General features: G+C 54.3%; 1 protein-coding gene and 1 long non-coding RNA gene across 4 annotated transcripts; one reads left to right on the top strand and one right to left on the bottom strand.

The window, feature by feature from the left end:
- Positions 1–4,558: 4,558 nt before the first annotated feature.
- Positions 4,559–18,101, bottom strand: LDB1 (LIM domain binding 1). Of its 3 annotated transcripts, none has more exons than XM_030807946.1 (11): positions 17,429–18,101; positions 8,486–8,588; positions 8,308–8,352; positions 8,121–8,196; positions 7,921–8,023; positions 7,581–7,753; positions 6,973–7,095; positions 6,651–6,734; positions 6,435–6,558; positions 6,080–6,228; positions 4,559–5,370 (listed from the first exon to the last, which is right to left on the bottom strand). In XM_030807946.1, the coding sequence occupies exons 1-11, from the start codon at positions 17,985–17,987 to the stop codon at positions 5,140–5,142; spliced, it is 1,770 nt and encodes a 589-aa protein (XP_030663806.1). In that variant the 5' UTR covers positions 17,988–18,101; the 3' UTR covers positions 4,559–5,139. The 3 variants fall into 3 exon arrangements, with proteins under 3 accessions (XP_030663806.1, XP_030663810.1, XP_030663814.1); XM_030807950.1 differs by having other exon boundaries at positions 6,086–6,228; XM_030807954.1 differs by lacking the exon at positions 17,429–18,101 and adding an exon at positions 11,764–12,380.
- LOC115833561 lies at positions 17,869–20,322 on the top strand. The gene is made up of 2 exons (XR_004028950.1): positions 17,869–17,924; positions 19,277–20,322. It is a non-coding gene; the product is annotated as an uncharacterized LOC115833561 (long non-coding RNA).
- The last annotated feature ends 1,064 nt before the right edge of the window (positions 20,323–21,386 follow it).

The raw sequence follows: 21,386 nt of genomic DNA, 5'->3' as shown, positions 1-21,386 counted from the left end.
TGGAGTGCAGTGGTGCAATCACAACTCACTGTTGTCTCAACTTCCCAGGCCCAAGTAATTCTCCCACCTCAGCCTCCCAAGTAGCTGGGACTATAGATGCACCACTACTCTCAGCTTATTTATTTATTTTAGAGATGAGGTCTCGGTTGGGTGGAGTGGCTCATGTCTGTAATCTCAGCACTTTGGGAAGCCAAGGCAGGCAGATCACTTGAGGTCAAGAGTTCAAGATCAGCCTGGCCAACATGGTGAAAACCCATCTCTACTAAAATTACAAAAATTAGCTGGGCGTGGTGGTGCGCACCTGTAGTCTCGGCTACTAGGGAGACTGAGACAGGAGAATCACTTGAACCCAGGAGGCGGAGGCTGCAGTGAGCCGAGATCATGCCACTGCACTCCGGCCTGGGCGACAGAACAAGACTCCATCTCTTAAAAAAGAAAAAGTAGGCCAGGCACGGTGGCTCACGCCTGTAATCCCAGCACTTTGGGAGGACGAGGCAGGCGCATCATGAGGTCAGGAGATCGAGACCATCCTGGCTAACACGATGAAACCCCGTCTCTACTAAAAAATACAAAAAAAATTAGGCGGGCGCGGTGGTGGGCGCCTGTAGTCCCGGCTACTCGGGAGGCTGAGGCAGGAGAATTGCGTGAACCCGGGAGGCGGAGTTTGCAGTGAGCTGAGATTGCGCCACTGCATTCCAGCCTGGGAGACAGCGAGACTCCGTCTCAAAAAAAAAAAAAAAAAAAGAAAAAGTAGAGATGAGGTCTCACTATATTGCCCAGGCTAGTCTTGAACTCCTGACATGGTGAAACCACGTCACTACTAAAAATAAAAAATAAAAAATTAGGTGGGTATGGTGTCATGTGCCTGTAGTCCCAGCTGCTCGGGACGCATGAGAATCATTTGAATCTAGGAGGCAGAGGTTGCAGTGAGACGACATCATGCCACTGCACTCCAGCCTGGGTGACATAGCAAGACTCTATCTTGAAAAAAAAAAAAAAAAAAAGTCAGGCTGGACTGGGCTAAGGGTATAAAAGAGGGGTTGGAGGTTGCACCAGACTACAGTAGGTTCCTAGGAAAGGGGATGGAGCTCTCTGGCTGAATCAGATCAGACCGGGTCAGGAAAAATGAGGAAGGAGCTGGGAGTCTAGGAGGGACAGAGGTTTGGGGTTGGGTTCAGACCTCTGTGGATTCAGAGGCTCTGGTTAGGATACATGGTCAGACTATTCGAATGAATTAATTCACCAACAGACACATACATAAACATATGCATATACATGCCTGCATACAAACACAAGTATACACTCACTTACCTGCACATATAAACAGATCCAGGCCCTCCCTAGCTCAGCAGCACAAAGCTCTTCAGCAATGTGCTAAGGCTTGGGACTGGGCCCACACATGTACCTGAAAACAAAGGGCATGAGGGCTTTGGAGGGTCTCTCTCTTCCCTCACCCTAGTAATTCCTCTTCACCAGGGTCTCCTGGGGGCAAATGGGGAAGAGCCAGATATGGGGCTCCAGAGGAAGTTGCTGGCCACTGTGTTTCCTGAGTTCAATAGTGTGTTTTCCTGCTTCTCTGCCCTACCCCCTGCCCCCAAGTAGGATGGGGTCCAGGCCTGGCAATCTACCTTTTCCTTTGACTACCTCCCTCCATACACAAACATATACATACAAGACGTGAACCTACAAATACCCAACCGAGTCACACAACCACTGTCCCAGCAGCCCCATAACTCAACACAGTCACACTGCTAAGCCACACATTTAACAACACATCTTCATTTATGGATTTATAGCCTTCACTCACACTCAGCAGTCACATCTTCTCTGCTTTGTTCAACATCATATCCCCAGCACCTAGAATGGGCCTAGTACCTAAAGAGGGCTCAATGAATAATATTTGAATGAATTAACCAACAGACACATACATAAACATACGCATATACATGCCCACATACAAACACATGTATACACTCCCTTACCTGCACATATAAACAGATCCAGGCCCTCCCCAGCTCAGCAGCACACACATACACACAGACACACACTCAGGCTAACGGGCTAGATGTACACCCAGTGCCAGACACAGACCCACTGTAGATGTTACCTGGCACTCTCAGGGTGAGTTGCTGGTGGCAGTTGGCTGGTAAATGTCCTTCAGGCTGGCCAGATCTACAAAGGAAGAGTTGGGGGTGGGGTGCAATAGCATTCCTTGGGGTCCTGACGCACTGGGCTATGAGAAGCCGGGCTGGCAGCAGGGCAGGGCCAAGATAACTGTAGATTGGAGATTGGACAGGTCATACAGTCCCTTCCTCTAGTGTCTTCCTACCAGCTAGGGAGGTGAGGGTAGAGGTGCAGGTCTATGGGGCTTTATTTCAGGTCCAGGGAGACCTTAGGAGGGGAATAGTTTGAGGCCTCAGTTTCCTCTGCCTGGGATGACAAAGAGGGACACTGGATAGGGAGCTTTATGGGCACTAAGACCCCATCTCCAATCCACAGCGGGGTCTCCATATCTTCCCAGTCTTTAATGGTGAAGAGGAGGGGACTTGGAGAGTTAACTACCTGGAAAGGGGTCTGAAAAGTGCCCTATTTATCCTCCCATCCACCCATAGAGCTTCAAGCTACCCACTAGCAACTGAACTGTCTTCCTCCGTCAGCATCCTCACCCAAAGTCAGCAAGGAGACAAACAATCCTCCTATTCTCTTAATCCCCCACCAAGGGACCTTAGCACCAGGGGAGACTAATTTAGACCTCAGCTGCTGACCGGGCAGAGTGGATCACGCCTATAATCCTAGTACTTTGGGAGGCCAAGGCGGATGGATCACCTGAGGTCAAGAGTTTGAGACCAGCCTGGCCAACATGGTGAAACCCTATCTCTACTTAAAAGAAAAAAAAAAAAAAATTAGCCAGGCATAGTTGCGGGCGCCTGTAATCCCAGCTACTAGGAAGGCTGAGGCAGGAGAATCACTTGAACCCAGGAGGCGGAGGTTGCAGTGAGCTGAGATCATGCCACTGCCCCCCAGCCTGGGTAATGGAGCAAGACTCCATCTCAAAATAAATCAACCAACCAACCAACCAACCTCAGCCAGGCTAGTAGGCTGGGGGCTGGGTAGGGGTAGGAGTCTCCCAGGTACTCTAAGTACCCCAACACCGTCTAACCCAAGCCCCCTCCTAGGCCAAGTCCCCTCTCCCACCCCTCCTTCAACAGCATAACCCAAGGCAGTCTATCCCAGGAACCTGCCCCAGGAGGGCCACCTGTCTGGCTGCCCCGACAGCTAGGGGTGAGAAGCAATAGTCCTGGGGTGAGAGGTGGGGAGCAGACTGAGAAAGCCAACTCTCCCTCAACTTTTGAGGGAGATGGGGCCAGGCTGGGACATCTGGGAACAAACTTTAGGGTCTTGGGTGAAGGAGAGGTATAATTCAGGGAAACAACTTCAAAAGAGTGAGGGGAAATGTGAGGTGAGTGAAGGGAGTCTTAGGAACTGCAAGGATGGGGAAAAGACTGCCTTGGACTGAGTCATTATTAGGCATCAATGACCAACCAGGACACTCTCAAACCGAAAAGTCTCTTTATTGATCGGTACCATACATGACTCAAATGGCCCAAAAAAAAAAAAAAAAAAAAAAAAAAAAAGGCATTACAGTTGGGGTGGGATGTCCACCTTCCTCATCCCTTCCCTCAGCTCCTGACTCAATATCCTTCCAAAAGTGGCTGCCGGAGTGGAGGAAATACGGTGTGGGGGACCCCAGAATCCAGAGGGAAGAGTGGGGAGAGAGGAGGTGCTAGCACTTCCTGGGACTGGCCACAGGAAAAGGCAGCAAAGCCACAGAGCTGGCCCAGCTGCGTGAAACCCTTGCTCCTGGCTGCACCCTGGCAGAGCTGAGGATCCCGGCTGCCTCCTCCTCCTCCCTTCTGTGAGGAAGGAGCAGCAGGGGATACTGGCAGGTGAAGACCCTCTACCTCACCTAGGGGGACAGAGGCCTGTTTCTCTCTGGTGGGCTTAGAACTGGGACGTCATCTGTGGCTCCTTCCCCTCTATGAAGGACAGAGTAGGATTACATATGCAGTTGGAGGGGTTGAGGGAGGATTCTGGAGGAAAGTGGCTAAGACCCTCTCCCATCCCATGCCTGCCCAACTGAAACAAAACCAAAAATACAGCAACAAGGCTGCTCCCTTCTCTCCACGCTCCCTAAGGAAAGGAGCCTCCCCGCCCCGCATCCTAGACAGCTGCTCTTGTGGAGGACTTGTAAGGAATATACATACCATGGGGGTGGGGCTGGAAGAGAGGGAGTCACAAGCACTAAGAGGGCAGGCCAGAGTTGAGAATGGGGAGACAGAGACAACAGCAGGGGTCTGTCACCAAGATGTGGCCACCAGTGTCCCCCTACACCATGGCATGCTTTCCTCAACTGCAGTCACCCCAGAGGAAAGGGGGAGAGATGGCAACATGTCTCCTTGGTCTGAAGCTCTCACACACAGATGTATAAAATGGTATGCATACCTCCCTCCCCCACTCTCACCCCCACCTAGGCCCTAGGCCCCCATCTACCAAGAGCAGGGAGGTAGCTGGACTTTTAATAGGGGGAAGAGGGGGGGACATGAGTGATTTTTTTTTAACTTACATTTTTAATAATATTATTTTTTAAAAAACTTGGAGCTGGGTAAGTGGCAGCAGGGAGGAAGGGCCCAGAGCTTTACTCCTCTATTACCAGCTGCCTAGGGGAAGGGGCATTCAACCAAGCCCCGTAACTTTAAGTCCCTAAGGGCTGTGAGTATAGACAACCCCAGGCTTGAAAGGGGTAAAGTCAGGGGGATGGGAAACCCACAATCTGGGGTGAGGATGGAGGCAAATGCCCTGGGGGGTAGTCAGGACATGTCTCAGAGGCCCAGGTTCCAAGTAGGCATCCACATGAGTACCCCCTTCCCCTAAAAGGCTCTGCAGAGGCCAGGCCCAGCCCAGGGCCACTGGGGGGGCAAATCTTGGCACCTGCCCCCAGCAAGTCCAGTTCCTCCCTGAAGCGGGTGGATGGAGCCTGCCCATTTTAGATGCTCAGTCTCTTCATTCTGTCTTCTGCTCCCTGGGGCTGCGAGGGGTGGGGCAGGTAGGCAGAGCACTGGGTGGCCATGGCAGGGCCTTTTACTGGGAGGCCTGTGACGTGGGGTTCTCCGATTTGCTTTCTTGGCTGGACGGAGGCTTGCTGTTCCAGGGGCTGTTGGCGCCCAGTGCAGGGGAGTTGTTAAAGCTGTCCTCGTCGTCAATGCCGTTGGCTGCGTCAAACTGGGTGTTCTCCAGCCGGGTGATGAGCCTCTCGTCCTCGTCCCCGAACTCCCCGCCCATCAGGGTGGGCTCCCCCACCACCATCACATCCTGAGAGTGGCGGAGGTCCCCAAACATAATCGGGGCAAGGGCTCGCCCGGCCCAGGGCGGCAGATACCCCCAGAGCCCCAGTACCCACCCTGGAAGCTCAAGAGTCTCCACCCCCTCCTCATACCCAAATTTAAAACCCCAATTCCTGACACCCTCAGCTCCTGGAATCCTTCCTACTGAAGAACACCAGAGCATCAAAGCCTTTAGCCCATATCCATTACATTCTAGAAGTCACTCTACTCCCCTAGCTCCCTAGCCCATCTCCCCAAAATTTTAGGGAATTCCTCAACTTCTGTCCACATGTAAGAAAGGGAGCATTTCAAAAACATGAGGGAGGGCAGTGTGTGCATGTGCAAGGATGTGTATTCTGGATTTGCAAACACTCCAGTCTGCGTGTCTCTCTATCAGTGTGAGTGTGTGCGCTGGATGGTCTGTGAGCCCCAAGCTGTCTGTCCTGAACGTTCGTATGTCCTCATGGCTGTCTCTGTCCCTTTATGCCTTAGCTTCCTAAGGCTGAGTCTGTGTGATCACACCCATGCAAGTGCCTGACAAGGACTCTCTCACCAGTAAAAGCAGTTAGCCCATGCTGGCAGAGTACATGAGAAAAACTGTCTTTGCTTCTAGGCCTGCTAGTGAGCTCAGGCTTGGACAGGGGTCAGGGGTGAGTGGTGGGGCAGCCCAGAAGAGAGAAGAAAGCCGAGATGCTTACAGGTACCTGGCTGGAGAGGGCGAAGGTGCTAGCTGGGCTCTTCTTCTTGCTGTTGCTGTTGTTGGTGTTGCCACCCCCCGAGCTCATGGTGCTGCCCCCTGACATCTTCCGTTTCCGCCGTTTGCTGGGCTGCTGACGTGTGGGCTCCGCTGTGCCGGGAAAAGGAGACTGAGATGGGAGAGGGTCCCAGGTCCCCTATTCTCCATTGTGGCTCCCAAGGAGCATGAGCTTGTCCTGATCCCAATTTTGTAGACCCAGGAACAAGGAAGGGGCAGGGAAAACTTTAAAAGGAAATAAAGATACAGCTTTGGGGAGCAGTGTGAGATCCTGGTAAGAGCAGGTGCAAGGCACTCACCAGGGGGTGCTACCATGCGCTGCCACTTCTGGAAAAGGCAGGTCTTGAGGCAGTCGCGGGGGCTGAGGCTGTAGGTCTTGTGGCGGGACATGAGCTCTTGCATGGGCTCGAGTATCACACAGAGCTAGGGGTAGACAAGGAGGTGGCTTGTCAGGGGACAGACATGGAGCCGAGACTGTATGGACTGGGGCAGAAACTGGGTGGTCGGAGACTCACTCGGAGGTAGTTAAGAGTGGAATTGGACAGCCCACACCGGGTGATGTTTTTGGAGAGCTGATCCAACATCTGGGGGTCTTGGGCCTAGAGTGGGAGAAAAGACAAGAAAGAACATTGACACCTGGGTTGCCTCTGCTCATCTGCCCTATCATCTGAGCATTGTGACACTCCTCAGAGAGGACAGTCTCTTATTAAACCTGCTGGTCAGATGAAGAAACCCTAACCCTCTGTCTAAGTAGTCAGTCGGGAAATGACAGACCTTGTTCCACCCTTCCCCCTGCCTGCCTTCACTCTTGCATCCTGGGTCCTACCCACGACTCACATGCATGGCAAGGATGCTGCGGGGGATGAGCTCTCGGTGCTGCCGGATGCTGAAGTGCCACGTCTTTATCCGCATCATGTCGTCAAACATGAACTCCAGGTACAACCGGCCCTCCACACACACCTGGGGACAGGCTTGTCAGAACCCTGCCCCCTCCCCACATACCATACCTGAAGGTATGTCTATTACAGTCTCCCATTTGCTTACAACTCTCCCATTGCATACACTTTCGTCACCTGCACATTAAATCTGGGTGCATAAATGTCACAGTACCCCCCACCCATATACCTGGCCCTTACACACACAGACACACAGTAGAAAAGCTTAACCGATCCTTGTCCTCTCACCATGTGGCTAGCGATACACCCACCTGCTCTAAGCTATATGAGGGCAGACTCTTGTTCACTCGTGTAGCCCTGGGGCCCAGAAAACTATCCCATACAAACACAATACATGTTTGCTGACGGTTGCAACATGCCTACCCGCCCTTCTTATTTTGCCATTTCGCATTATGGCTCCCTGGGGAACAGCTGTGAGTATACACTGGGAGAGAGGATGGGAATCAAACCCAGGTGCCATGGTGTTCCACATCCAGCTGGGTTGCTGACCTGGGTGAACATGGGCTTGCCATGCTGGGTCACCATGCTGCCCTGGTCACAGTCGAGGGACACAAAGTTGCTGTGGAATGCCTCCTTGGGGTGCTTAAGAACATAGTACAGCTCCGTAGCACCCCCCTCAAAGATGCTGCGGAAGTAGCGTGGGATCAGGGTCCGGCCAATGGCTGTAGAGATGGGACAAACTCTTCAGGACAAAGGGACCGCAAAAGGGGCCAGGCAGATGCCTCCCCTACCAAGCTAGATATCCCCTGGCACTCCCAGACCCACTTCTAGACCTTAGAACGACATAGGAGGTATACACTCTCATAGCAAGACCCCAGAGGCCACTTACTATATCTCTTTGGTCCATCCTCCAGGCAGAAAGTGATGGTCAACATGGCATCGTCCTCAAAGAACTCAGTCGTGAATGCATCCCACCAGAGATTGTCACATTCCTAGGGAGCACGGTGAGGGGTGTTCATGTGTCATAAGATATCCCATAGGGTGCCCAAATGGCCCTCCTGCTCCCAGCCCCTTTTCCCTTGGCCATACCTCTGTCCAGTTCTGAAGCCTTTTGTTAAGCTCAAATATTCTGTAGTCAGTTTGGTTGCCATATGGTGTGTGCCTCCTGGAGGAAGTGAAGGAGGGAAGTCAGTAGGAGCGGAGCCTGCCCATTCCACCCCCTACCTCGGCCTTCACCCAGTGGAAAGCACCTTCTTCCCCACTGGACTCCACTTACCCAATCCCTGGCTCCAGGTATGTAGGCGGGTACATGGGAGTTGGGCTGTGTAAAGGAAGAGGCTATAAGAATGGGGGTTGAAGACAGGAATTATTGGGGGCAGGGGGCTACTCCCTCCCCTTTCCAGGCAGGATCCCACCTGGAGAAGGGTTAAGAAGTGGCCAAGAGACTTACTTACCCCACATCCCTATCCAGCATGGTGCCGGGATGGAAGGGGGGAAAGGCGTTGCCGTTCGGGGGCTCCTTCGGCGAGTACAGCTTGAATGACTTTGAGGAACAACCTAGACGAGAAAGAAAGGAGTCATAGCTGGGAGCGGTGGCTCACATCTGTAATCTTAGCACTTTGGGAGGCCAAGGCAAGAAGACTGCTTGAGCACAGGAGGTCGAGGCTGCAGGGACCAGCCTGGGCAACATAGCAAGACCTCGTCTCTAAAAATAATTTGAAAAGTTGGCCGGGTATGGTGGTGCATGCTTGTGGTTCCAGCTGCTTGGGAGGCTGAGGCAGGAGGATCACTTGAGCCTGGGAGGTCGACGCTGAAGTGAGCGGAGATCATACCACTGCACTCCAGCCTGGACAACAGAGTGAGACCCTGTGTCTAAAAGAAAAAGGGGTACCCTGACCCCCTCTTGGGAGCTCTCCGATAATCCTGCTAGACTGTGTGGATAGGGATAGTCTTTTTTTTTTTTTTTTTTTGAGACGGAGTCTCGCTCTGTCTCCCAGGCTGGAGTGCAGTGGCAGAATCTCGGCTCACTGCAAGCTCCGCCTCCCGGGTTCCCACCATTCTCCTGCCTCAGCCTCTCCGAGTAGCTGGGACTACAGGCGCCCGCCACCACGCCCGGCTAATTTTTTGTATTTTGTATTTTTAGTAGAGATGGGGTTTCACCGTGGTCTCAATCTGTTGACCTCGTGATCCGCCCGCCTCGGCCTCCCAAAGTGCTGGGATTACAAGCGTGAGCCACCGCGCCTGGCCAGGGATAGTCTTATGGAGCTCCCTGGCCTGATTACAAGAAAGTGGTGGACTAGGGGAGGGGGCTACTCTAGGGAGCACCTGTCTCTCCTTCTAATTCTGGCTCCAATTAAGAAACAAGACTATTCCACCCTAATCCCAGCGCATACCCAAGATCCCATTTCTTCATTTGGCTGAGTCCTAGATGACAGAAGAGGAATTGAAGCTGGGAAGAATTATCACAGAATAAATAAATATCCAATCATTAGAATCTAATTTTGATAAACCCCATTTTAATCTACATAGTTTCATTCAATCATCACAACAACCTTATGAGGTAGCAGGGCTGACCATAACATTCCCATTTTATAGATGAGGCAACTGAGGGCTCAAAGGAACTTGCCAAGATCATAAAGCTAGTAACTGTCAAAGCTAGGACTTGAGCTTGGATCTTCTGATTCCCACATTCTATACTATTTCTACCATCTGACCCCTCTATTGCCCTCTAGAGACCGAAGTGGGGGAGGAAAAGGGAGGATTTTCGAACTCTGCCCCTCCTCCACCCTCAGGGTCTCAGGAGGGCAAGGGATAGAAAGATAAATGGGGGTGGGTGCCTGTTGGGTGTGGCCTACCAGATAACCAGTTGGGCCTTCTGCCTCCCCACTAACAGCCACTCCCTTATCAGCCCAGCCCCCACCCCCGCCCCCGCCCCCAAGGGTAGACAGTATTGTCTCCAAACCAGAAACCCAAAGCCTCAACCCCTTTTCTCTTCTGAGACTTGGGAGTGGGGGAAGCAGGCAGATGAGCCTCCTTTGGATCCCACTCTACCTATAATTGAGAAGTAGGTGGTCTGGGAAGAAGCCTATGTTCCTCAGTCTAGGGGCAAGTGGTCACTAGACAGGGGTCTTGCTAGTGTGTATCTGTGATGTGCAACATGTCCTCTCTCTCACCTCACCTAACAGCAAACAGTTCCTGGAATACTGTTTTCTGACTGGAAGTAGTGTTAAATTCATAGTTGGGTATGAGCCAGGTACCCCTGCAACTCTGTTTCCCCTTCTCACCAGATAGGAGGGGAAACTGAGGCACAGGCCCAAAAGTTCATCTGACTCCAATCACATTTGCTTCCTTGGGTCCCTAAAACTTGACTGCATTTGGAAGGGTAGCTAGATTGGCTGTATCTAGATCTCCTCCCCAACTTAGATGCAAAACCTATTTTGTTGCTTGGGGGGAAGAGACAAAAGAAGACCCTGTGCCAACATGTGTCATTTAATTCTCTCCCCAGGGCCCCGTCCTCACAATGCAGGCAAAAGGAGGGTCCCAGACTGCACAGTCTCTGAAGGTGCCAAGTCAGAGCCTGTGTGTGCCTGCACACACGTGTGCCTCATCCTGCCTAGCAGGCTTTCACCCTCAGCTCGCCCTAACATGCCTATCAAGGGCTGGAACCCAGCAGCCCCAGGCAGATTCAGATGCCCGTAACAGGCCCTCACCCCATGCACGAGCTCTCATGGGCCACATCCATATGCTCCAAGAACAGCACACACAGCCTTCACATGCCAGTCTGGACTGAGCCTGTGTCTCCAGAAAGACAGTCCCCATCCAGCCACCAAGTCTCCCTACTCCACAGACAGGCAGACTAAGGCCACACAGGAAGCCCAAGCTCACACAGCCCACCAGAGGCCAGGCCTGGGCAATAAACCCAAGAGTAGATTTTCAGAACTGGCCCTCATCCCCCAATTAGGCCATCCTTTCTCCCATAGCTTAACCACCCCTGCCTCCTCAGTTTCGGGGCCACTTGAAATGTGTTAGCTCAAGAACCTGAAGAGACAGGAGGCAGGATGCCTGGGTTTCTCTCCAATTTTGTAAAAAAAAAAAAAAACAACTCTCAGAGCCTCCATTTCTCTCTCTAGAGAATGAACAGGCATTGTCTAGGCCTGGGTAAATAGCTCTGAGGAGCCAAAGCCCAAAGCTCTGGGCCTCTATTTACACCTCCAGTGAATGGACACAAACTCAGCATCTCTCCAGAGCCACGACAACTCCCAGTGGCTCCAGCACAAGGGCTTGGGAGTGAGTAGAGAAGGGGAGGGACATCACCCAGACCATCTGTCCCTGTTGCTGCCTGTCCCCAGCAGCAGGAGTAGAGGGAGCAAGGTGGGGGGACGGGGGAGATGTGTCATCCAGCCCTGGAGTCAGCCATAGCCCCCCTCCCACCTCTAGCAAATTGGAAGCCTTTAGGAAGGGGGTGAGAAGAGCCCAGAACTAGTAAAGTTTTCTCAGGGTGGAAGCTGCATCCCGGGGCTGAGGGGGGCACCTCCAGCTGGGTATTGCCATGGTAACCAGGCTGACCCGAGGGCAGGCCCCCTCCCTTTAGGGGCTGGCCACAGGTCAGCAGGCCTGAGCGCCCGGGCGGCTCTGGGCTGGGGCACCTCTCCCCCAGCCCGCAGACCAGGCCCGGGCCGGGCTGAGGGCCTTCCGCCCACCCCCAACAGGCTTGCAGGGTGCCCAGACTTACCTGGGAGAACTGAGGGGGCCAGGAGAGGTGCGGGGAGCGACTGCAAGCCCAGAGGAGTCCTGGCAGGGGTGAGGGCTGACGCGGGCACAACTTCAGCAGCTCATGTCCCGAGTGGGACAGGCAGGCCCGACTGGGAGCTCCAGTCCGCCGGCCGCACAAAGACTGGCACGCACAGCCTCGGCCCGCCCCGCGGCGGCCGCAGCCCCGGGGGAAAGTTACAATGGTCACTGGGCCGGGGGCTGGGGGCCAGGGGGCCTGCCTGGGGGGCGGGGGGCCGCGGGGAGTCCGGAGCCTTCTTTGTTTGCAAGGTTTCCCTCAACAATGGCTGCTCCGCTCTTTCCTCTCTCCTCCTCCTCCTCCTCGGCTCTCCCCGCCGCCGCCTCTCGCTGCCTCTGCCTCCGAGCAGCCCGCCCGCCCTCCCCAGGCCAACGGGCCCCTCTGCTGGGGGCACCAGAAGAGGTAGGACCCGGCACTCACACTCACTCACACTCGCACACTCACACACGCAGCGCCCGCCGGCTGCCTGCCTTTCTCCCTTTCTCTCCCTGCCTCCCTCCCTCCCCACTCGCTCTCTCCGAGCCTCTCTCAGAATGAGGCCCCAGGGCGGGCGGAGGGTGGAGCTGCCCCCACCGGCCCCGCCCCCTCCCTGAGAGGAAAGAGGAAGAGCAACGGAGGGAGGGAGGCTGGGACGGAGGGACTGCTGAGAAAAACAAAAGAGAGATAGAGACTGGGAGAGACAGGGGACGGATCAGATTGGGCCAGGAGAGACCTGGATGGAGGAGAGGCCTGTGGGGGCCAGGAATGAAATGCAGCCCGCCTCCCCGGAGCCCCAGGCGCGGTGCTCAGGAGTGAGCAGGAGGACCAAAGCCACTGGCAGAGATGGAGGAGGGCGGGCTCCTGTCTGCAGACTCCAAGATCTTCAAAGCACCTCCCAAACCTCCCCCAAATCTTTCTCGCCCCAGTGATCGCTCAGGTTGAAGGCTGGCCCAGGCTGCCACCCTGGGCTCCCCTGGTGAAATCCTGGAGCAGCTGTGGGGAGAGGCTCCAGGGGGTTATTTTTGACAGACACACATTCTGACATCAGCCTGTAAACACTGATTGGAGGGAGGGGGACACTCCAGGCTTCCCTGCCCCCAACCCAGCTAAATTCCAAGCCTTGACTTAGATCCCCCTTAACAGGAAGCCCCCTTCCCCACCACCACTGAAGACAAGTGGGTGCCAGGGAAAGAGGTATTGTCAGAGCTAGGGAAAGCCAACTTGGCCATCCAAGGGTCCCCAGAAGGAGCTTAGTTTGCTGCTGAATCCTCCCCACCACCCCAGAAAAAAAAAAAGGTGTGGTTAGTGGATAGGGCCTGTTCTCCCATCCAGCAGGGCATCCCAAGGGAGCAGGTATTTCTATTTTTTTTTCTAAGGTAATTTTGTTGTAGCAGGAGGGAGTATTTCTAAAACTTGGGTAGTGGTCCAGACCTTACTCGTGGACAGATAGGAAAAGGAAAATACATAGCGCGCGCGCACACACACACACACACACACACACGGGAAGGGGGAGCACGAACCTTCTATTTCCTTCTTTGCAATTTGAGTGTCTATTTCTCTACTTCCTGCCTCCTACCCCCAACTATATTCACACATAACTCCAAGGACAGGATTTCTCATGACATACTCACTAGTTAACTGTGCAGTAATATTGCACCTGGCTCTGTGAACATCTTCACATAAATAACACATCTCACTTTCACATAAATCACTACCTGATACACATTTCAACCTGTGATGTATCTTTTTTCCAAGACGGAGTCTCGCTCTGTTGCTTAGGCTGGAGTGCAGTGGCGCAATCTTGGCTCACTGCAACCTCTACCTCCTGGGTTCAAGCAATTCTCCTGCCTCAGCCTCCTGAGTAGCTGAGATTACAGGTGCATGCCACCATACCCAGCTAATGTTTGTATTTTTAGTAGAGACAGGGTTTCACTATGTTGGCCAGGCTGTCTCGAACGCCTGACCTCAGGTGATCCACCCACCTTGGCCTCCCAAAGTGCTAGTATTACAGATGTGAGCCACCGCGTCTGGCCATCAACCTGTGATGTATCTCAAGTCCTAAATATACCCAAATCCTGGATATATACACACACACACAGTCTAAGTCATACACACTGGGACCTATGACACGCATCCTGACCTCAATACACACACCAAAACTGTGTTATAACCCCTAAACCTGTGACAGCCTATCACATACACACCCTGATCATTTATTATGCAAGGACTTAACCTATAAATCACCCTCTCTGAAGCCTGTGTACCATTCCTCATCACAGCCTGGCCATAGAATAAACCCCAGCTTTCACAAACGTACTGAAATCTGTAACATTCAGCCAGACCCTGCAACATACAGCCTATCACTAGGACTTAAGGCATTCCCACTGACTCCCAAATTTACAGCTTAACTCCGGGGTAGTCCCACTTCCCCACTGCCTTTAAACTTTCCAAAGTGCATTCACAGGCAGTACCTCAAGAGATCCTCATAGCACGTAGGGCCAAATATCCTAACAGTGAGATCCTAACAGAACCCACTGAGACAGGATGACCAGGGTGGGTTGGGGGGTGGGGGTGTTGAACCCTGCACTTCTAAACCCACCAGATACAAGCCAAGCCCTGCAGCCATTCCTACTCCCTTCCCCCTCCAGGCCTCAAATCACTGTCCACATGGGGAGGGGGGAATGCGCTCTGGCTTTTGCCTCCAGCCCAGAGCTCAGAACCCTGCACCCACCCTGTCTCCTCAGACAGGAGGGACTACAAGGGCCCTCTAGTGTCGCTGTGGGGTGGAGGGGCCCCTAAATGCCAAGATGTATCAAGACTGGCAAACCATTCAGAACAGGCCTCCTAGTTCTCCTTCTCCAGCAAGTCTGCTCCTTTCTCTGCTCTGACCCGATTCACCCAGTTGCACGGGGGCAGAACAGGTCCAGCTAAAAAGAGCAAGTCTGAGTTAGAAGGCCTTAGAATTGGTGGTGAGGTGGAGGGAGCAGCAAATAATGACAAAGATGATGAGGGAAAGTACTCCTCCTGGAGGTGGGGACTCAAAGGGCAGCAGCCAGCCCCAGCCCACAGGATAAGGTACCAGCACTGCCCCCTGCCCGGGCCCCTGGGGCTCCCTGACCCAGGCCTCCAGTGTGCCTGCCCCCCTTCCTTTGTCTGTGCCCGGCCTCCCGTTGGCCTGGCGCTCTGCCATCCTCCTCTCCTGGCTCCCAGCCGCCACCACTGCTGCCTCCTCCCCTCCCCCTACTCCTCCCTGCCTTAACCCTTCTGAGCCACATGCTGCCCTAGACAGGCCCTGGCCCCCTCAGCATCTTGCTCAAGGTGATGCCCCTTAGCCAGAGGCTCTCCCTGCTCCCAGCCATTCCAGCCCCAGAAGCTGGTCCTCACCCCAGGAGCACTATGGGAGCTGGGCGTGTGTATGTGTGTATCTTGTGGTGCTTCTGCGTGTGCATGTGTGTGGGTCTGTGTGCGCTCTTGCTTCCTCAGTCACATGTGTGGGGCATGTGCTGTCTCTGCTGGGCTGGGGGAGGAGGAGGAGCCCGGAGACAGCAGAGCACAAAGGAGAGACTCAGACAGGCAGGCAAGCAGGCGGCAGGCGGCCTGCCAGGGAGCCTCAGCCCTCACCCCAGGGCTGCTCAAGGTGGGGGAAGTCTTCGGGCCTGGACTGCTACATGCTGCCATGCTATCCTTGTGTTCAAGCGTGTGCTCCCCCATCCAAGCAAGCCGCAAGCCAGGTCCCCTCTCTAACCCCAACTGCTACTATTCCCCACCTCCAGTCTACTCTGAAGCCCTCCCCATGTGGTTCTCCTTGAAGTTTAACCTCCATCCACCCTCTTTGGCATCAATCTGTAAGACTTCTTCACAATCTGGAAAAAGACTCCCCACTCTTCCCTATCTTTTGCCCTCTCTCCCTCAGTCAGACCAGACACAAAAGAAACATGCCTTCTGGGGCACTGACTGAAGTTGTCTTCCCACCCACCCACAAACCCCTGGGCTTCGGCCCTCTTCCTGTTCCCATGCTGCTCCCAGAGACTAAGAAGAGATTTTCTCTCTCCTCCCACTGGACCCAGGCACCCTGCCCCAACTTCAGGGCCAACCTCCCATCCACCTCCAGCCTGACAACCCCTCCATGCATACATACCCGCTTACCCACTATTTGTAGGAACTAAGAATCACAATTTAAGACTCATCCCTCTAGCTTGTTCAGATCCTTAGTTTAACTGCTCCGCTCATGTGTGGTGATGGAGGGTCAGGGCCCTGGGGTGGCCTAAGAACATGATGGATCTGAACGGGGTACCCAGCATGGGTCAGTTATAAAGGAGAAAATCCACACATAAACATGTACACCAAGCTGGTAGAAGAAGGGGCGACGGGGCCAGGCAGGATTCCAACTTGGCAAGCTCTTCCCTCTCCTCTCCCCAATCCTCTGCAACAGGAGCCAGTGGTTCCCCTACTCGGATATTCTAGGATTCTTAGGTTCTCTTATTCCTCCTTCTGGGACCCATGCCCCTTAAACATCAGCCTCAGCAGGCACCTCAAGTGTGTGCCCAGCCCAGCTTGGCCTGGGTCACATGATTTTCAAGGAAGCTTCCGCACTGGCAGCTTCCCTTGGGGATTTGTGGGGGAGTGGGGGTTGTCCAGTTGTGAAGTATGTAGCCAAAGCGGGCTACATTCAGGGACACTGACTTCCAGGAGAAAGCTGACTCCAGTCTGGGGCAGGAGGGCCAATTCCAGGACCCAGAGTCCCGGGGATGAAGACAGACAGTGTGCCGTGAGGCCCTCTGTAGACTACCTCTCCAGTCGCATGGCTTCTCTCTTTCCTCCTGGCAGTGAGGTAGATGCCCCCTGCCCCCCCCGACCAGCCCCCCAGGAAAAAAACTCAGACCTAGGCTATCCCTGGCAAGAGCTGATATGTTTTGGGGAGGCAGGGATCTGAGCCTGGGTCCTCTCTCAAGTTCTCAGTTTTGGGTCAAGTATTGCTCCCCCAGCTTACCTCTCCACAAATCACTCTATTTCCTAGCCTGCCCTCCCACTAGGGCGGAGATGCAGACCCAAGGGTCCAATTATCTGGCACCTCTTAGGAGTACCTCCGGTGCCTCAGGAGGGCCAACCTTCCCTGGCAACAGGCAGGAAAAGTTGAAGGGGGGGGCAAGATGGGCCCCAATCAATACCTCCCTGCAAACAGGGTCCTCAGAAACAGCATGGGGGGGATGTCACAGGATAGGTAAGTGGCAATGGGCAGCAGGGAAGGGGGGGCAGCCCAAACCAGCCAATCACAACTCTATGGTGACCTGAGGGGGGGGTCAAAAGTCCAGAGTCACTTCTGATTGGCTAACAACCTGGAATTCTGAGAATTTCAGCCCCCCCAAACCTCTCCCCAATTAGCCTACCCCCAAAAAACCATACACATAAGCCACCCCCAGCGTCTCCTCCCCGTGTTTCTGGGCTGCTGCGCATTTACACATTTGGGGAAAACGCTACCCGCCGGCCTGAGGCCCCGCGTAGCCCTTCCAGCCCCCGGCTTCCCCCATGCCATCGACGCCCCCCACACAAGTTCTCGCCAAACACGGGGTGAGGGGTCCGCGGGGACGGTTGGGCAGGAAGGGGCCAAGTGGCCGCACGCCCCACTCACCAGGACAGGCACAGCCCACTGACATCTTCACATCGCCCGCCTCTGGGGGCCCAGCCGAGTCACGGTGCCCGCCCCTCGCGGGGACAGGCCAGGCATGAGCCGCCGCCGCCGCCCGCGGCCCCCGCTGCGCTCGCCGCCGGCCCGGCCCGGCCTCGGCCCGGTGCGGGCGGCCTCTGGCTGCTGCGCGGGGCCTGTCAGGCGCGGAGCAGACAGGAAGGAAGCCAGGCAGGAAGGCGAGCGGCCTCTGCGTGTGTGCGCGCGGGTGTGAGTCCGCGGAGTGTGTGTCCGTGTGTGCGCGTGCGTGTCTGTGCGCTCCCGCCGCCGCCGTCGCCGAGCGCCCCCCTCTCCGCCCTCGCGCTCGCGCTCCCTCGCGCCGGCGCCGGCTCCCCAGCCCAAGCCGGGCAGGGCCAGGCTTTATTAATATGCTAATTGTCCTGCTAGTGGGAGGGGAGAGCCGTGTCAAAGTGACCCGGGAGAGCGCGCAGCAAGCAACGACGTGCGTGCGCCGCGCGGCGGGCGGGCGGCGAGGGACTGGGAGCGCTCGGGGAACGGCATGCATGTGACGCAGCTTGTAAAAAAGGAGACGGAGGCAGAGACCCCAGAGAGGGAGGGCGAAAGGAAGGGCTTGGAGGCGCAGCCGCGCGCTTGGTGTCCGTCCTCAGGGTGTCACCGGGTGGGGAGTCTGGCTGAGCCGGAGCCGGAGCTGGAGCGGGAGCCGCGGCTGGGGGAGGCGGAGCCGGGGTGGGCAGTGTGGTGTATCTCTCTCCACTCCGGGCCGCGCTCCGGTAGGGAGAAGGGACTGCAGACCCCCTTCCCGTGCTCCCTGCTGAGACGCCAGCCTTCTTCTGGAGGCCCGTTGTTTCGCGTCCCTACCCTAGGCTGGGTGGGTAAAGAAGCATTCTCTTAATTTTTGTAGCAACCCCTCAACTCACCCCCTCCCTAAATTAACCACTCCTCCTTTGGCTGCGAAACCAGTTGGGACTAGAACTAAAAGGGTTAATTAAGTGGGGTCCCCGCCCTCCTCCGCCTAAGGGCTTGGGATCTGTGTTTTGCTGGGGGGAGGGGGCTGCGGAATGACCACCAGATTGGATTACGGAGGGGCGATACAAGGCCATCGTTCCTCCTTGCAGACTGACGCATCAGTCAAGACACTCTCCTCCCTTCCCCCCTTTCTCCAGCCTTAGTGCCTTCACCTCCGTACCAACCCCCAACCCCACCGCCTCCGACCCCCCTGCCTGGAAGCTGCTGTCTTTTGAGGGCTTCGGAGATGAGAACAGGAAACAGGCCCCCCAGTGCCCCCTAACCCAGAGAGGCAGAGGCTGTGGGCCGTGGGGGGTTGGATGGGAGATGATATGGATGGTCAATGTAAGGAACACTCCTTTCCCCTGGGAGGAGCCTCCCAACCTTCAGTCACACTTCAAGGACTCCCCAACCCAGTCCTAGGAGGGGAGGGGCTCCATCTCCATCCCTTCCCAAAAGCTCAGCTTTAGCTGCCTCATAAACAGGAAATACCTATTAGCCAGGAGGAGGGAAGGGAGGGGAGCCTCCTGGAGTAGAGAGTTGACCCCCTCCCTCCTGGGGTCCCCAGCTGCTAGCTTTTCTTTCTTAAGTTTCAGTATGGGCTCCAGGGATAGACGATGGAGACTTGGACTAGTGTCTCCTCCCTAGGGTATCTGGCCCTGACTGGGTAGGGGGTTCTCCTCTTTGTTACTTAGAAGGGTGTTGGTTGAGAAGGCTGTTTGGTTCCCTCACTCTGGCTCAGAGTCCGCACAGCTGGCTTGACTGGCTGGGGGAGGGTTACAAATGCGGAGGCTTAAGTGTTTATGAGACCTCTTCTCTCCACCTTAGGTTTTTGCTGAGGGAGCATGAAATGCTGGAACGGTGCAGAGTCCGGGGATTGAAAAGAAGGCCTGCCTAGGAATGGAGACCCTCCCCACCATGTGCTTAGGATGGGGGATAGGGGAGCTCTACACTGTGGAGTCTCCCACCCCCAGGTTTCCCCATCTCCACCCCCACCAGGAGCAGAGAGGACCTGACTGAAGCCATCCAGACTCGCACAAGTATTTCCTTGGCAGCATCCCCTGCCTGAGTGCTCCTCCTCCCTGCATTCCCCCAGACAAAGGTCAGCACTAGAGGGAGTAGAGAGAACCTAAGGCAACAGAACACTGGCCTGGAATTGTGGATACCTAGGTTTGAACGCAAGATTCGCTCCTCATTACCTGAGTGATTTAAGACAACTGACCACCCCACCTGGAACACTAGCTTTATTCTCTGTAACTGGTACCTATGGCTTGGTGAGAATCAAACTAGACAATGTACACCCAGTCACGTAGCCCAGTGTCAGCCAGGCAGTCCTGTAGATACGTGTTCTTTCTGCCTTTTTTTTTTTTTTTTTAAGATTATCCAATTCCAAGAGAGGAGGGGGCTGGATTGGCAGGACAATTTGAGATGGTTTGGAAGAGGGGGAATACCTATCTTGACCTCCTTCTCTCTTTTCTGTCCATGAATTTGCCTTCCTCCAATCCTGTGACCACTTACGCCTAAGGCCACTCATTCCAAACAACTAGCTTGGTCAGATTCCATGCTGACCAACACAATGGTGATCATCTGGGTGGACAGGGGGACTGCAACCCACCCTATAAAGGTCTTTGCCTCCTGTGAATCTGAGATTTCCCTCTCCTGGATTACACATGTGGAAGGTAGAAGCTTAGGAAAGAAGGAAAAACTGCCTTACTTGAGCATGCACTAGTGCCAGGCACTGCCCTAGGCCTTTTACACCGGCCAACTCATTTACCTTTCATGAGGACCTTTGGAAGAAGGTGCTATTACCTCCATTGAACAAGTAGGAAAACTGAAGTTCAGAGATGATAATAAATTTGAACTTGCCTGTAAAACACTGTTCTCCCTCTTCTTCACCTACTAATTAATGCTTCCTTAACACCTTAGTTCTAGCTTCACCTTCTCTGGGAAAATTACCCTTCCCACTCCCACTGACACTATAGCCCAGTTACCCGTAAGGAAATACCATCTCAGTACTGTTGAATGGGTGGTTAAAATAAGTGATTGGGGCTCCTACAGGAACTCCATTTAGGCAAGTTAGTTAACTTTGCCAAGGTAAGAGAGCTAACAAGCACTTGACCCATTGCTCCACTCCTTGCCTTACTACTAGTGTGGATCAGACCTGGGGAGGGAGAAGAGAACATCTTTGGAGCATCTCTGGGAATTGTGGTATAGGCAAAAATGGGAAGAGAGGTCACAGACACCTGGCAGACAAGACGGGATGTGGTAGGAAGGGGGTGGAGTCTATGTGAAGGAAGGGTCTTTAACTTAATGACAATGTCCTGGAGGACTGGAGGATTAGCTGATTTGTATGGATGGGTGTAAGTGCCCAGTGTTCTCTCTCTCCCTCTATCTGTGTGTGGTAAAATTCACATAACATAAAATTAACCTTTTTTTTTTTGAAGGAGTCTCGTGCTGTCGCCCAAGCTGGAGTGCAGTGGTGCGATCGCGGCTCACTGCAACCTCCGCCTCCCCAGTTCAAGCAATTCTCCCTGCCTCAGCCTCCTGAGTAGCTGGGATTACAGGCACCTGCCACCACGCCTGGCTAATTTTTGTATTTTTTTTTAGTAGAGACGGGGTTTCTCCATGTTGGTCAGGCTGGTCTGGATCTCCCAACCTCAGGTGATCCGCCCACCTCGGCCTCCCAAAGTGCTGGGATTACAGGCGTGAGCCACCACGCCCGGCCTTTTTTTTTTTTTTTTTTTTTTTTTTGAGATGAAGTTTCGCTCTTGTTGGCCAGGCTGGAGTGCAATGGCGCAATCTCAGCTCACTGCAACCTCTGCCTCCCGGGTTCAAGCGATTCTCCTGCCTCAGCCTGCTGAGTAGCTGGGATTATAGGCATGCGCCACCATGCCCAGCTAAAAATTAACCATTTTTAAATGATAAATTCAGAAGCATT

This window comes from Nomascus leucogenys, chromosome 3 (assembly GCF_006542625.1).
Source record: "Nomascus leucogenys isolate Asia chromosome 3, Asia_NLE_v1, whole genome shotgun sequence".
Taxonomy (NCBI): domain Eukaryota; kingdom Metazoa; phylum Chordata; class Mammalia; order Primates; family Hylobatidae; genus Nomascus; species Nomascus leucogenys.
Note: the sequence above shows the minus strand (reverse complement) of the source record. Positions and strands in the feature narration are given on the sequence as shown.